We start from the raw sequence: 12,844 nt of genomic DNA on the forward strand, positions 1-12,844 counted from the left end.
GTTGACGAGAAGAGTTACCAAGAGCTACCGCCTCCTGTAACCCAGTGCAATGCACCATGGGAGATTGGTGAGAACTTGCTGCTGCTTTTTAATAGTGTATTCCCGGTGTTTTATTGTAGGTAAGTGTTTAACGTCTTCCCTCCAGACATTTGTAATCAGGAGCTTTCAGATAAATATTCCTGATTTAAACTTTTTTAATACTTCGGTATTGCGCATGCGCGGTCGTTTGTTTTGAGAGGCGAGCGCGGCACAGAACGAATCGATGGAGACATGGCTGAAGCTGCGTTCCCTTTTCATCAAGTGGCACGCGTAACATGTTGTTGTTTTTGTTAGCCGGTTAGCTCCAGGTTAGCTCGCAGAATCACCTGTGCAGCAGCGAGCCGGGCGGATAGCAGGCGGCCAATCGCAGTGCTAACGTCAAGCTAAGTGCAGCAGCAGCAGCGGTGACAGCAACATGGCACACTGGACCGACTTCGAGAAGGAGACGGAGAGAGAGACGAAGAAGCTGGTGAGATGTCTGAGCGGGTTGGAGGAGGACGAGGAGGACCAGAACTTTCAGCTGGCACTGAAATTCGCCTGGTCCAATTTCAGGTGAGTCCGGGTGGCAGCAGCTAGCCGGGGAGCTGCTAACATGTAGCATCACGTTAGCCACAAACAAACGTAGAGGATGTCCTTAACGAGTGTGGCTTGTTGGCAGGTTTCATCGCTACCTGGACGTGGACAGCCATAAAGTCCAGCGCAGTATAACTGGGTGAGTGTTGTCTGCTGTTCCTCCTGCAGTGTGTGTTGCAGGGATGGAATAATCTGGTACCCATAGTTTCCACTGGCAACCACCACTGCTTCCCCCTGCTCTTGTGGGAACTAGTATGGCACCCCATTCAAAACAAACACACGAAAAGGAAGAGACCAATCCTAGATATTCTGAATGTGTATCACGTTCATTTAAGAGCACATACCCACCCACACCACATGTCTGTTTGCATGTTGCTGTCCTGCATAATCGCCCATGTTTTCCAGAATCTATGATAAACTCATGATCCACTCTGACTTGAGTAAAGCAGGAAGTTGGATGAGACTGACCGAGGAGTTCCTGAACTCACCTTTACCTAATACAGATGGAACAAAGGTATGTTATAGAAAGTGGCCAATGGAAAATGAATTGGAGCTTTAAGGCCAATAATGTTACACTTACATCAAGATAAATCCCTGATAGATGTTTCTCTTCGTGGATCATGTTTCCCTTATGGTTAAAGCACAACATCCAGAACACTTTACACAGTGCGCAGTACAGTTCTTTTGTGTTTATTTACAGACTGAGGTACACTACAGTGTACTGTCGCTGCTGCTCTTGTTGTCGGGATCCCCCTCAAACACAGACTTTATTGAGAAACCCAGGGTGAAGGAGGCTGGTGAGTTGATATTTCATACTTATTAAAAAAACTTTTCCCTGCTCGTGCTTAGATTTGCGTGTTACGGCAAATCCACACTTGGCATTCTATCGGTTGGGGAATTTTGACAGACTTGTTTAAAAAAAGATCTATGAGCAGAGGTGAAATCTGAAAGCAGACGATTTACACACACGCTGAAGCTAAATGAGCGTGAGGAGAAGAGCTGAAGCTGGAGCACAAGCAGGGTCTATTTGTGTGCAAGTGCCCCCCCCCCCCCCCCACTCCCTGACATGAGCAAAGATGCCCGTGCCCTTTAATGCTGCTTGCAGCTTTAATTTCCCTTGTGAAACTTAAGTGTTTTTTTAAATGCTACATGCCCATGTTAATTTATGAACTTGTCTGTGCAGAACCAGAGGACACATTTGACTGGGGTAAATATCTGATGGAGGGTGAGGACATAGACATCGGACCATATCCAGATACCCCTGTGAGTAGATCATAACCAAACCTACCCTATATGGACATTTGTCGCCACACCAGTACCACAACAGTTACAGCTCATGGATTTGTATCAAAGTCTTACTTTTTCAAAAAAAATGTAGGAGTGGTCTGAGGAGGAGAGTGAGGATGATGACAGTGAGCAGCCAATCAGCAGGGAGGACTCTGGGATCCAGTTGGACAGAACCCCCCAGGAGGACCATGACAACACCAACAAACCAGTTCCAGTCACCTGGACAGGTACATGGTCAAAAATAATGTAAAACGATGTTGTATCAAAACAATAATCTACGCTGAAGCTTTTGTCAGTGTAAAAATAATTCCAGTCTGTGTGTTTCCAGTGGGGGAGCCTGACGCCCGCGCCTGGCTTGAGCAACATGTGGTGACACCGTACTGGGTGCCTCATGCCTCTCGTTTCCCTCACAGCTTGCACTTACACTCCAACTTGCTCAATGCGTGGTAAGATTCTAAACTGATTTCTCTGCCTTTGCTTCAGGCCCTAATTCGATACATTTTTGTTACCACATCATTCACAACAGTATTGGATACACTTTTGTAGAAGTATTGGTTTGAAATGCATCCTGAATGTGTCTCCTGTGACCAGCTGTGATCTGATATCACTTCCCCGCTATGTATGCAAATATTCACGTACAGTGCCTTGCATAAGTATTCACCCCCCTTGGACTTTTTCCCATTATGTACTGTTACTAACTGGAATTCAAATAGACTTAAATAAACTTTTTCCCGTTTGATCAACAAAACATGCATAGTACTTTGGAGGTGCAAAATAAATTTTATTGTGACACAAACAATAATGAGAACAAAAAAGTTGACATCTGTTGGGTGCATAAGTATTCACCCCCCTGTGTCAATACTTGGTAGAACCCCCTTTTGCTGCAATTACAGCTGCAAGTCTTTTGGGGTATGTCTCTACCAGCGTTGCACATCTAGAGATGGAAAGGTTTGTCCATTCTTCTTGGCAAAAAAGATGAAGCTCAGTCAGATTGGATGGAGACCGTCTGTGAACCGCAATCTTCAAGTCTTGCCATAGATTCTCTATTGGATTGAGGTCTGGGCTTTGACTGGGCCATTTTAAGACATGAACATTCTTTAATCCAAACCATTCCTTTGTAGCTCTGGCTGTATGTTTAGGGTCATTGTCCTGCTGGAAGATGAACCTCCGCCCCAGTCTCAAGTCTTTTGCAGACTGCATCAGATTTTCTTCAAGGATTTCCCTGTATTTGGCTCCATCCATCTTTCCCTCTATTCTGACCAGTTTCCCTGTACCTGCTGAAGAGAAGCATCCCCACAGCATGATGCTACCACCACCATGTTTCACTGTTGGGATGGTGTGCTCAGGGTGATGGGCAGTGTTGGGTTTTCGCCACACATAGCGTTTTGCATTGAGGCCAAAAAGTTAAATTTTGGTCTCATCTGACCAGAGCACCTTCTTCCACATGTTTGCTGTGTCTCCCACATGGCTTCTGGCAAACTCCAAACAGGATTTTTTATGGATCCCTTTCAACAATGGCTTTCTTCTTGCCACTCTTCCATAAAGACCAGATTTGTGGAGTAGACGACTAATAGTTGTCCTGTGGACAGATTCTCCCACCTCAGCTGTGGATCTCTGCAACTCCTCCAGAGTAACCATGGGCCTCCTGGTTGCTTCTCTGATTAATTTTCTCCTTGTCCGACTCTTCAGTTTGGGTGGACGGCCTCCTCTTGGTAGGTTTGCGGTTGTGCCATATTCTTTCCATTTTCTTATGATGGATTTTATGGTGCTCAGAGAGATGTTCAAAGCTCTGGATATTTTTTTATAACCTAACCCTGCTTCATATTTCTCCACAACTTTATCCCTGACCTGTTTGGTGAGCTCCTTGGTCTTCATGATGCTGTTTGTTCAGTAATGATCTCCAACAAACTCTGAGTCCGTCACAGAACAGGTGTATTTATACTGAGATTAAATTGCAGACAGGTGGACCCTATTTACTAATTATGTGACTTGCAAATGTGACTTGTGAATGCAATTGGTCGCACCAGATCTTTGTTAGGGGTTTCACAGTAAAGGGGGTGAATACATATGCACTCAACACTTTTCAGATTTTTATTTGTAAATAATTGTGAAATCCATGTAATATTTCCCCCCACTTCCAAATGATGCACTATTTAGTGTTGGTCCATTACATAAACTCACGATGAAATAAATTTTAATCTGTGGTTATACCATGACAAAATGTAGAAAAGTCCAAAGGGGGTGAATACTTATGCAAGGCACTGTATGTTATGTCCTTTTAATGAAGAACAAATGAAACCAGTCTGAGCGTACAGATGTGTGTGTTGTCTCTGTGTTTGTGTGTGTGCTTGTATTTCGGAGTGAGCAAGAAAGAGAGAAAAAAGACAGCGAACAGAGTTGGAAGGGGCTGAGTGAATCATTACGCAGCATCGTCAAGATTTTAAGTTTATTTTAAACATTGGGTGGTCCGTGTTGATACTATGATGGTGACCAAAAACAAGTCAACATATGAACACTGGGAAGAAAAATACACTTTTGAATCTTTAGCGGGTTATAGAACGTCAGCTGAGGATGTGGTCCTTCATGTGTCGTCAAGGAGCTATTTGCATTCACACATCTTAAAAAGTTTTGTCCACATGTGTCCAGGACTACCGCTGAATGTGGTTTCAGTGAACAGATCTCAGGACACATTCTGTTGGGTTCAAATACGACTTAAATCTAAATACTTGTGATCTGACTACTCAGGACGAATGTCAATACCAGGTTTGAACGGGGTCTCTGCCCCTCACTCTGAGCTTAGCTATTCAAATTTGTTGTGATTCAGTTTCCTAAAACTTCAATTCTTATCGATGAAATCCACACCCTTACAGCCTCCACATGCGACCAGACATACTTCTGTCACCTGTTTACTACATTACAGTATATGGTTAGGTTCATCATAAAACTTTATTGCTAGACACACAAATTCTTTCTCATTATGACTTTGTGTCGAAGTTCACTTCAGAGGATTTGGGAGCTGAGATGATTTGAAATGGTCAAATGTTTATGCTGTGCTCCTCTCTTCTCAGGGATCAGCACTTGTATAACACTGATCCATTGTATCTACCGGAAGAAAAGGCCTTTGTCACAGAGACCCAAGTAATACGGGAGACACTGTGGTAAGATGGAATGATGCTGTGCGACTGTGACTGACTTTTTGTTGTCAATTTACAAACTTTCAAAGAAATGTGTCGCCTGTCTTCTCACACGTTTTATCTTTTTATATGTTGTAAATCCCCAAAACATGAGTCCTCCTTGTTATGTTGCACTGGAAATCCCCTCATCCCTTACAGACTCATACTGAGGGATTTATTTAGTAATATCTGTGACTAATATGTTGTAGGCTTCTGTCTGGCGTGAAGAAACACTTTATATTCCAGCACCATGATGGAAAAGTGTCTGTAAGGAACAACGTGGTGATAACTCACCTAACCAGCGTGAGTAAAAAAATCTGAAACTGACTTATTATATCTGATTAGGCTCCATTAGACGTAGGAAGCCATCTTTTCTCTTCTTGTGCTACAGAACTGCCTGCGCTCTGTGCTGGAGCATATCGCTGTGTACGGTCAGGCGGTGTTCAGGCTGCAGAGGTTCATAGACGAGGTGACGGGGTACAGCTCGGAGCCTTGTCAACCGAGCTCTGGTTCCTCCTACGGCTCCAAGAAGGGCTCTGAGCCTCCCTTCAGGACCTACCAGGCCTTCGTGTGGGCGCTCAACAAGTACTTTGCAGGCTTCAAAGAGGAACTCACCACAATTGAGCGAGAGATCATACGCAACGGCAAGTACAGCGCGTTTGCTGAGGTGCAAACCGCTGAGTTAGAACAGCAGCATGACTTTGCATTCCTTGTAACAAGATAACACTGGTATCACAACACAGGGGATCTTTAGAAAAATGTTTGACGTTTTACATGGTACCTGAGCCATTTTAGCACTTGGATTTAAGTTCCCCGTTACTACAATGGATTTCTGTGAGCTGGAATCTGGAGAGGCCCTGTATGAGATGAGTGTAGAGCCAAACAAGGAAAAAAACTAAAGGAGGAGGCTTTTAAAATATTACGTATTTAGTCATAAATATGTTTAGGTAGGTATTCAACTTAATATGTAATTATGTAATTGATAACTGATAGTCCACAAACAACCTGGTCAGAATTGACCTCAGTACCCTCAGCTTGGCTGTGATAAAGACAATATATACCTACTGTGTCTGCTTGTAGTTTGTGAGATACGTTTTGTGGGTTTACTCTCCTAGTGGAAGTCCAATAGTAAAGTGTAAGTAATTCTGGTACTAGCATATTCCTTCATATCTGTTGTACTGGAAATTGGTCTTAGATTGCATTATTTATGGTCTTAAAACGTTTTAACTTGTTGAAACCGGAAAAATCCTTGGATCTGTAATTTAGGTTATTTGAAAGGTAAACAGATAGTTAATGACTAAAATGCATAGATTTAAATGTTTGTCACAGCGAAGGTTTCGTACAAACACACAAACAGATTGATATTATGTTTTAACACATTGTTGACTTTGTTATCAACAATTGCAATATACGACATTGCTTTACAGGGTATTTTTAGCCGCCTCTTATTAAGAGTAATTGATCAATGAGGGGTTTATTGTTCGTTTGGTCTTTGTTTGATGAGTCCTCCTCTTCTACAGACGAGACTGTGACGCTGTCTGCCGTTCTGGAGAGACTCGGTCCTCACTTGGCTCAGATCAAAGTGCTGCACAAAGTCTTCTGCACTGGGGTCGCTGAAGTTCCCCCCGAGACTCCAAATGTTGTGAGGGCGTCTCACTTGCTCAACACCCTGTACAAGGCGATCATTGAGTATGACAATGTTGGGGAAGCATCTGAACAAGACGTGAGTTTATTATTGAGAATCCAGTTCAGTGAAATCCACATAACAGACAGAAATCTCTGATGTTAAAAGGGAAATATCGCTGTCTGTTGTCTTTGTTTGCTAGGTGGCTCTATTGTTTTCTCTATGGACAGAGACGGTCCGACCGTATTTGGAGATTGTGGATGAATGGATTGTTCACGGCCACTTGTTTGACCCTGCAAAAGAGTTCATCATCCAAAGGTACGATACAGAGATGGAGAGGAATTTAAAAAAAAGATCTCCTCCATCATGACTTTTGTAAGTCCTGACATTCGCTCCTCTTCCTGTTCAGGAACAAAGACGTCCAGGTGAACCACAGGGATTTCTGGTACGCCACCTACACGCTGTACAGTGTTTCGGAAACAGTGGAGACCGAGGAGAAGGTGAATGATGCGGCCAGCGGGAGCTCCGGAGGCAATCAGGGCTCCAGCCACGGGCAGCTCACCATGGTGTCCTTCCTCAAACCTGTCCTCAAGCAGATTATCATGGCCGGAAAATCCATGCAGCTGCTCAGAAATCTGGATCGTAAGGAGACTGAGCAATCAGAGAAATCCTCTAGAGGTCAGTGTTTCTTCTGAAAGTGGGTTTTTGTGATATCTATGTCCTTACACTGGTTTAGGTTTGAGTTCAGTATTGACCTGAGCTGTGTCAAAATCTTGCATTGCAGATGCGGAGAGGAAGAGTTTATACACGCTGTTTTTAGAGTCGGTGCAGTCACGTCTCTGCAGCCAAGAGGAATCTCCGACCGACACAGTAACTGAACAGCAAGCCACTAAGAGGAGTCTCATACAGATGCAGTCCATCGTGGCCCAACACTTGGAGATTGATGACGTCCATGATCCGTTGCTGGCCATAAACTTTGCCAGGTAAAGCAACACCATTAAAATAACAAGTAGATCGCAAAGCTCACTTGTTCTGCTCAAAATAAACAGTGAAGCCAATTTTAGAGCAGAGCAGGAGACAATTTTGTCGTCATTATGCAAAACCTTTTTGCAGCTGTTGGTTTTATAATTTCTCAAATGGCACTATTCAAACATAATTGGATTTCAAAGGGATTTAATGTTTCCGGTCCCATACCTGCAGGTCAGGCCGAATGGTTAGATTTACATTCTGGTTACATTCTGTTCCTCCTCAGGCTGTACTTGGACCAGAGTGACTTCTACGAGCGTTTCTCTGGAGGTGATTTCATCGTGGAGCGTTCCTCGCAGTCGGTCACCTGCCAGACATTTGAGCTCACCCTGCGCTCCTGCCTCTACCCCCACATCGAGAGGCGGTACATCGAGTGCTGTGGAAACCTGATGAAGACCCTGAAAAAAGACTACAGGTAAGAATCGATCTTGTGGCTACTATATGACTCTGAATCACTTTTTGTTAGTGCACATGGAATGTTTGAATCCCTTGGTGTCTCCAAAGGCTGCTGGAGTACCTCCAAGCCATGAGGAACTACTTCCTGCTGGAGGCCGGAGACACCATGTACGACTTCTACACGGCCATCTTTGACAAGGTGCAGGAGAAGGAGAGCTGGCAGCAGCGGTCTTTTCTCAATGTGCAGCTGCAGGAAGCAGTGGGACAGCGCCACCCAGAGGACGGTAGCAGGTATTGCCTGCTTTTAACAACATTTAAGACACAGAATATTGATAATTATGAGAATGTTAAGCTTTTATATAATAAGAAAAAAACAATTCCCCATTTTATGTTTTATAGGTTATCAATCTTCTTAGAGCCCATGGACCCTTCAAGGAAAAAACATCCTGTGAATAACCTTGAAGTACTTACTCTCAGTTACAAGGTAAGCTTCCATTGCCTTTATACTTTTTTAAAGCTGCCACAATGTTTTTTTACTCCCCCTTTTTTTTAACATAGATTAATATATATTTTCATTGATTTCTGCGTAGGTTCCCTGGCCCGTCGACATCGTGATCAGCACCGAGTGTCAGAAGATCTACAATCAAGTGTTTCTCCTCCTGCTGCAGATCAAATGGGCCAAATACAGTTTGGACACACTTCGATTCAGTGGTAGGATTCGGTTTTAGTCAGTTAACTCCTTTTGTTAAGTCAATGTGAAATTTCCAAATTTGAAACCGTTTTACCTTGTGGATCATTGTCCAACAAAATGAGAAATTTGAAGTCTGGGAAAAAATGTTGCTGTCATTTCAAGACATTTACATTACAGAACTAAAAATCCATTAATAGAGAAACGAAAGAAAGAATAATCAATTAATATAGTTAGTCGCAGCCCTACTTATATTGGTACTTTTAATTTGAAACATTAACTGCTCATTCAATTGATATCCAGGATTGCTCATCACCTGTTGATTGTGCATGAATACTATGAGAGTGTGAAGACTTTTCTTGCCGCTCTCTATGTGAAATGTTTCTCTGTTGTAGATTTCAATGCCATCAGTAAGAAAGTGGAGGGAGCGCTGGCTGAGGAGGCGAAGGTCAAAGAGCCTATAAATCAGCAGATTCACAGGATGTGTCTGCTGCGGGTCAAACTGATGCACTTTGTCAACAGCCTTCACAACTACATCATGACCAGGGTGAGAGGGATCATGGAAAATACCTTTGTTACAGCAGACATGCACAACACCAGGAACATGAAAATGAAATGGACTTTTAACCATTATTAATTTAATATTTACACCGGTACGTTTGTACTGTGACATGACAACTTTTTGACTGATCGGATTCCAAAAGTATTTTTGACTCATTCTTCTGCAGCTAAAACGAAAGAACGTTTTGAAGAGTCACATCGGTAATGCTTCGAAGAACAGTATAATATCACTACCATGACAGTGATAATGACCCCATTCAGACCTGGTTAAATACATGGGTGTGATCAATGAGAGACCATATTCAGAAGGGGCCTGGGACCCACATTTGTTTAGCTGTGTGAATGCATTTTCATGCTACAGCATCATAATGAATCAGAGGTATTTTTACGCTTCTCAGTGCCCATATGTGATTTGTTTATGGCCACCATTCGACCAGTCATTTGTAAAGTATACAGTTGTTAATTGGCTAATTTATTTGATAACAGTTATTGACATTATCTTACAATCTCTTTGTACTTTTTGCTGTCAGATTCTGCACAGTACCGGACTGGAGTTTCAGCACCAAGTACAGGAGGCGAAGGATCTGGACCAGCTGATCAAGATCCATTACCGATATCTGGCAACAATCCATGACCGCTGCCTGCTGAGAGAGAAGGTAAATAGCACCCACAGGGGAACAGGGTTAACTTGGGGGCAGGTATTGTTAATTATACAATATGGCTAAGTAGTGTTTACCATCCTGGACCAAAATACTGAGTGTCTGTCAGCTCCAACATCACCTTTGCTTGGCTGAAGCTGTAATGCATTGACAGGCGGATAAATACATTAATTAATTAATACATTGCTCACATGTTTATATTTGTTGTTTAGACCAAGGCAGCTTGACATGAGCTGCCTCTTATGTGGTTTTATAACATTAAATACATTCCCTGTTGTCTAATGCAATGTTGTGTTTTCTCAGGTCAGTTTTGTGAAGGAGGCAATAATGAAGGTTCTGAACCTGGTCCTGATCTTCTCTGACCGATGGCAGACTGGATTTGGAGCCTGGAAGTAAGAGCTTTCATATTGAGTGGAGGGAACTGTAATTAATTTACAACATAAGCCAACACAATTATGAACTCTGGAATATGTCCGCACAATTGGGTCCGGGCTTTCTCAGGAGTTTGCTTTTTAACGTATAGAACACGCAGCAGGAAATCCTCTCCGGGCTGTTCAGGGGTCTCATTTATAACCGTTGCGTACACACAAAACGGGGCCAGAAACGTGCCTACGCCACTTCTCACGCAAACGTTGGGATTTATAAAAACAAACTCGACGGGAAAATCATCGTATTTCTACGCAAACTCTGACCCATGCATAAGGACATTTTGGAGACGGGAAAGTGGCGACCAGACGTGAGGTGGTGAACTGAAGCAGATTATTGATCCAATTCATCACTTACATTAAAACCAACATCTTAGTTTAGCTCGCGCGACATATCTGCTCCACACGAGCCTTTAATTTAAAAATATATAAAACAACTTAAATCAAATTACGTTCAGATTCTATTTAACAGTGGAGTTACGGGGCCGAGTCATTAATAGGTTCTAATAATATCTTCTAACACTGTGCGTGTATCATCAAATCACTGCAGTGAACGTGACTGTGCATCATCAGGCGCACAGAGCACCCAGTGCCCAGAGCGCACAAGAGATCACTTACAAGAAATGAAGAAACTTTCCAAATAATATCCCAGAGTGGGGGTTAGGATCCACTGATGTGAAGGAATCAGTCCGATGCTCTAAATAAATAAATACTGCCGTGACAGTGGTGCGGGGATCTGCGTGATGTGTGAACGCGAATGGAAGGACGAGGAGGAAGAGAGGGTTCAGCGATTTCTGACATTGTGTTATCCACAGCAGCGACAGAGTTTCAGTATATTTTCTTTATTAGTGACATCACGGCTGTCCCATAAAATCCTTCTCCACCTTACTAACAAACACCTTGATGTGCGTGTCAGAAAGTTTCACTTTCTCAGGACTCACGGTTGAAACCCATTGGTCAGCAGCATAATAGATATTCGTGCCGTGCTTTGCATTGACCATTTATGGTTGAAAGTGGGAGTGTGGAGGGCGTATTTGGAGGCAGATCCACGTACGAACGTTTCCAGGTGGACTATGATTTATAAAGCCAACATTGCGTTAAGGTTAGAGTTTTATAAATCGGAACTTTCTTTTGTGTACGCCATATCCGGCTTTTGTACGTATGTACACTGTTAGTATGAATCCTACGCACCCTTTTATAAATGAGACCCCAGGTGAGGGACGGTGCAGCAGGCAGAGACAGGAAGTAACGTATTCATTCTGCTGTGGAGATCACGTGTTTTTGCTAACAGCACATTGAGGGTTTATCACCAAAACGCTCGCCTGACATCTTCATCTGTGTTCTCTACGTGTGTTCCACCAATTTTTCCTCTTATGCTATTCCGGGATAGGCATCCTTTTTCCACACACCGACTCGTTCACGGTTAATCCTGAGGAGAATCTCCTGCTGTTTTCTCACATAGGCTCATTCAGACATTTCCCTGAATGTTTACTAGGGGGCTGGCCGGTACAGTCCGGCTCTCATTTGGACTTTAGTGTTCTCACATACAGCTCCTCTGGAGAATGTCCAGAGATTCACTGGTGTTCAGTGCATGCCTGAAAGCAGCTTTAGAGTAATAATGTCAGAATTTTTTTTGGTGGATTGTTAAATATGAGTTGTTCACACTTGAATGTATTTCTTATAATTCAAACGATTGCAGGGGCAGCTATCCTGACAGGCCTTTTGAATCTCAACATTGTGTTTATCTCTGATTACAGGATCGAGTCCATTGATAAAATGGAGTCAGATTTCAAAAACTGTCACATGTTCCTTGTGACGATACTCAACAAGGCCGTGTGTCGCGGCTCCTTCCCCCACCGTAAGTAACACTGAAATCATACAGGCCTGGGTTTCTGTTGCAGTTTTAACCTCTCTATACAGACAGGAAGAATTCACCTGGAAGTAATCAGCTTTTCTTTGCCTCTTGTACAGTGGAGTCTCTTGCCCTTTCCCTGATGGCCGGATTCGAGCAGTGCTGAGGAACCGTCCATGTTTCAGTGTTTTGACATCAAGGGCTCAACACTGTTTGCTGCTCTGTCTCATGTCTGTCTTTTCTCTGACTGCTGTCATTGTTCATGATGGTGTCCAACAGTGTCATGTCACTATCTGCTCTGACTGCTGGAGATGGAATTGAACCATGCGGTTTGTGCCAAAGTCAAATGCAACTTGTGAACATACATCGGCAGTATCTAAAAGAAAAATGTAAATTTGTTGTAAATTTTGTTTTTTATGAGCTGTTATATTGTTTGGAATGTGTATACATAAAGCACATAAATATTTCTCAATGATGTATGATGTTCAACATAATGTGATATTGCTGTGAAATTTATGTTTATTAAAAAATATTATTGAGA

General features: G+C 42.9%; 1 protein-coding gene across 3 annotated transcripts; it reads left to right on the forward strand.

Annotated features, from left to right (window-relative positions):
* The first annotated feature begins 34 nt into the window (after window positions 1-34).
* On the forward strand, window positions 35-12,844 carry tubgcp5 (tubulin, gamma complex associated protein 5). Of its 3 annotated transcripts, XM_053429898.1 has the most exons (24): window positions 35-119; window positions 334-591; window positions 698-751; window positions 1,018-1,126; window positions 1,313-1,409; window positions 1,796-1,875; window positions 1,991-2,126; window positions 2,213-2,345; window positions 4,968-5,057; window positions 5,282-5,375; window positions 5,464-5,716; window positions 6,593-6,795; window positions 6,899-7,014; window positions 7,106-7,374; window positions 7,481-7,679; window positions 7,949-8,137; window positions 8,227-8,409; window positions 8,518-8,602; window positions 8,709-8,829; window positions 9,202-9,353; window positions 9,898-10,023; window positions 10,330-10,418; window positions 12,209-12,309; window positions 12,423-12,844. In XM_053429898.1, the coding sequence occupies exons 2-24, from the start codon at window positions 455-457 to the stop codon at window positions 12,467-12,469; spliced, it is 3,063 nt and encodes a 1,020-aa protein (XP_053285873.1). In that variant the 5' UTR covers window positions 35-119; window positions 334-454; the 3' UTR covers window positions 12,470-12,844. The 3 variants fall into 3 exon arrangements, with proteins under 3 accessions (XP_053285873.1, XP_053285872.1, XP_053285874.1); XM_053429897.1 differs by lacking the exon at window positions 35-119 and having other exon boundaries at window positions 144-591; XM_053429899.1 differs by lacking the exon at window positions 35-119 and having other exon boundaries at window positions 145-591; window positions 2,228-2,345.

Source organism: Pleuronectes platessa, chromosome 9 (genome assembly GCF_947347685.1).
Source record: "Pleuronectes platessa chromosome 9, fPlePla1.1, whole genome shotgun sequence".
Lineage (NCBI taxonomy): Eukaryota > Metazoa > Chordata > Actinopteri > Pleuronectiformes > Pleuronectidae > Pleuronectes > Pleuronectes platessa.

Bases quoted from the DNA above. Each gene is read 5' to 3' on its own strand.
- tubgcp5 (XM_053429898.1), top strand. From the start codon at position 455: ATGGCACACTGGACCGACTTCGAGAAGGAGACGGAGAGAGAGACGAAG. The intron at 592-697 runs GTGAGTCCGGGT...GCTTGTTGGCAG, and splicing joins TTCGCCTGGTCCAATTTCAG to GTTTCATCGCTACCTGGACG. The intron at 5,376-5,463 runs GTGAGTAAAAAA...CTTGTGCTACAG, and splicing joins TGATAACTCACCTAACCAGC to AACTGCCTGCGCTCTGTGCT.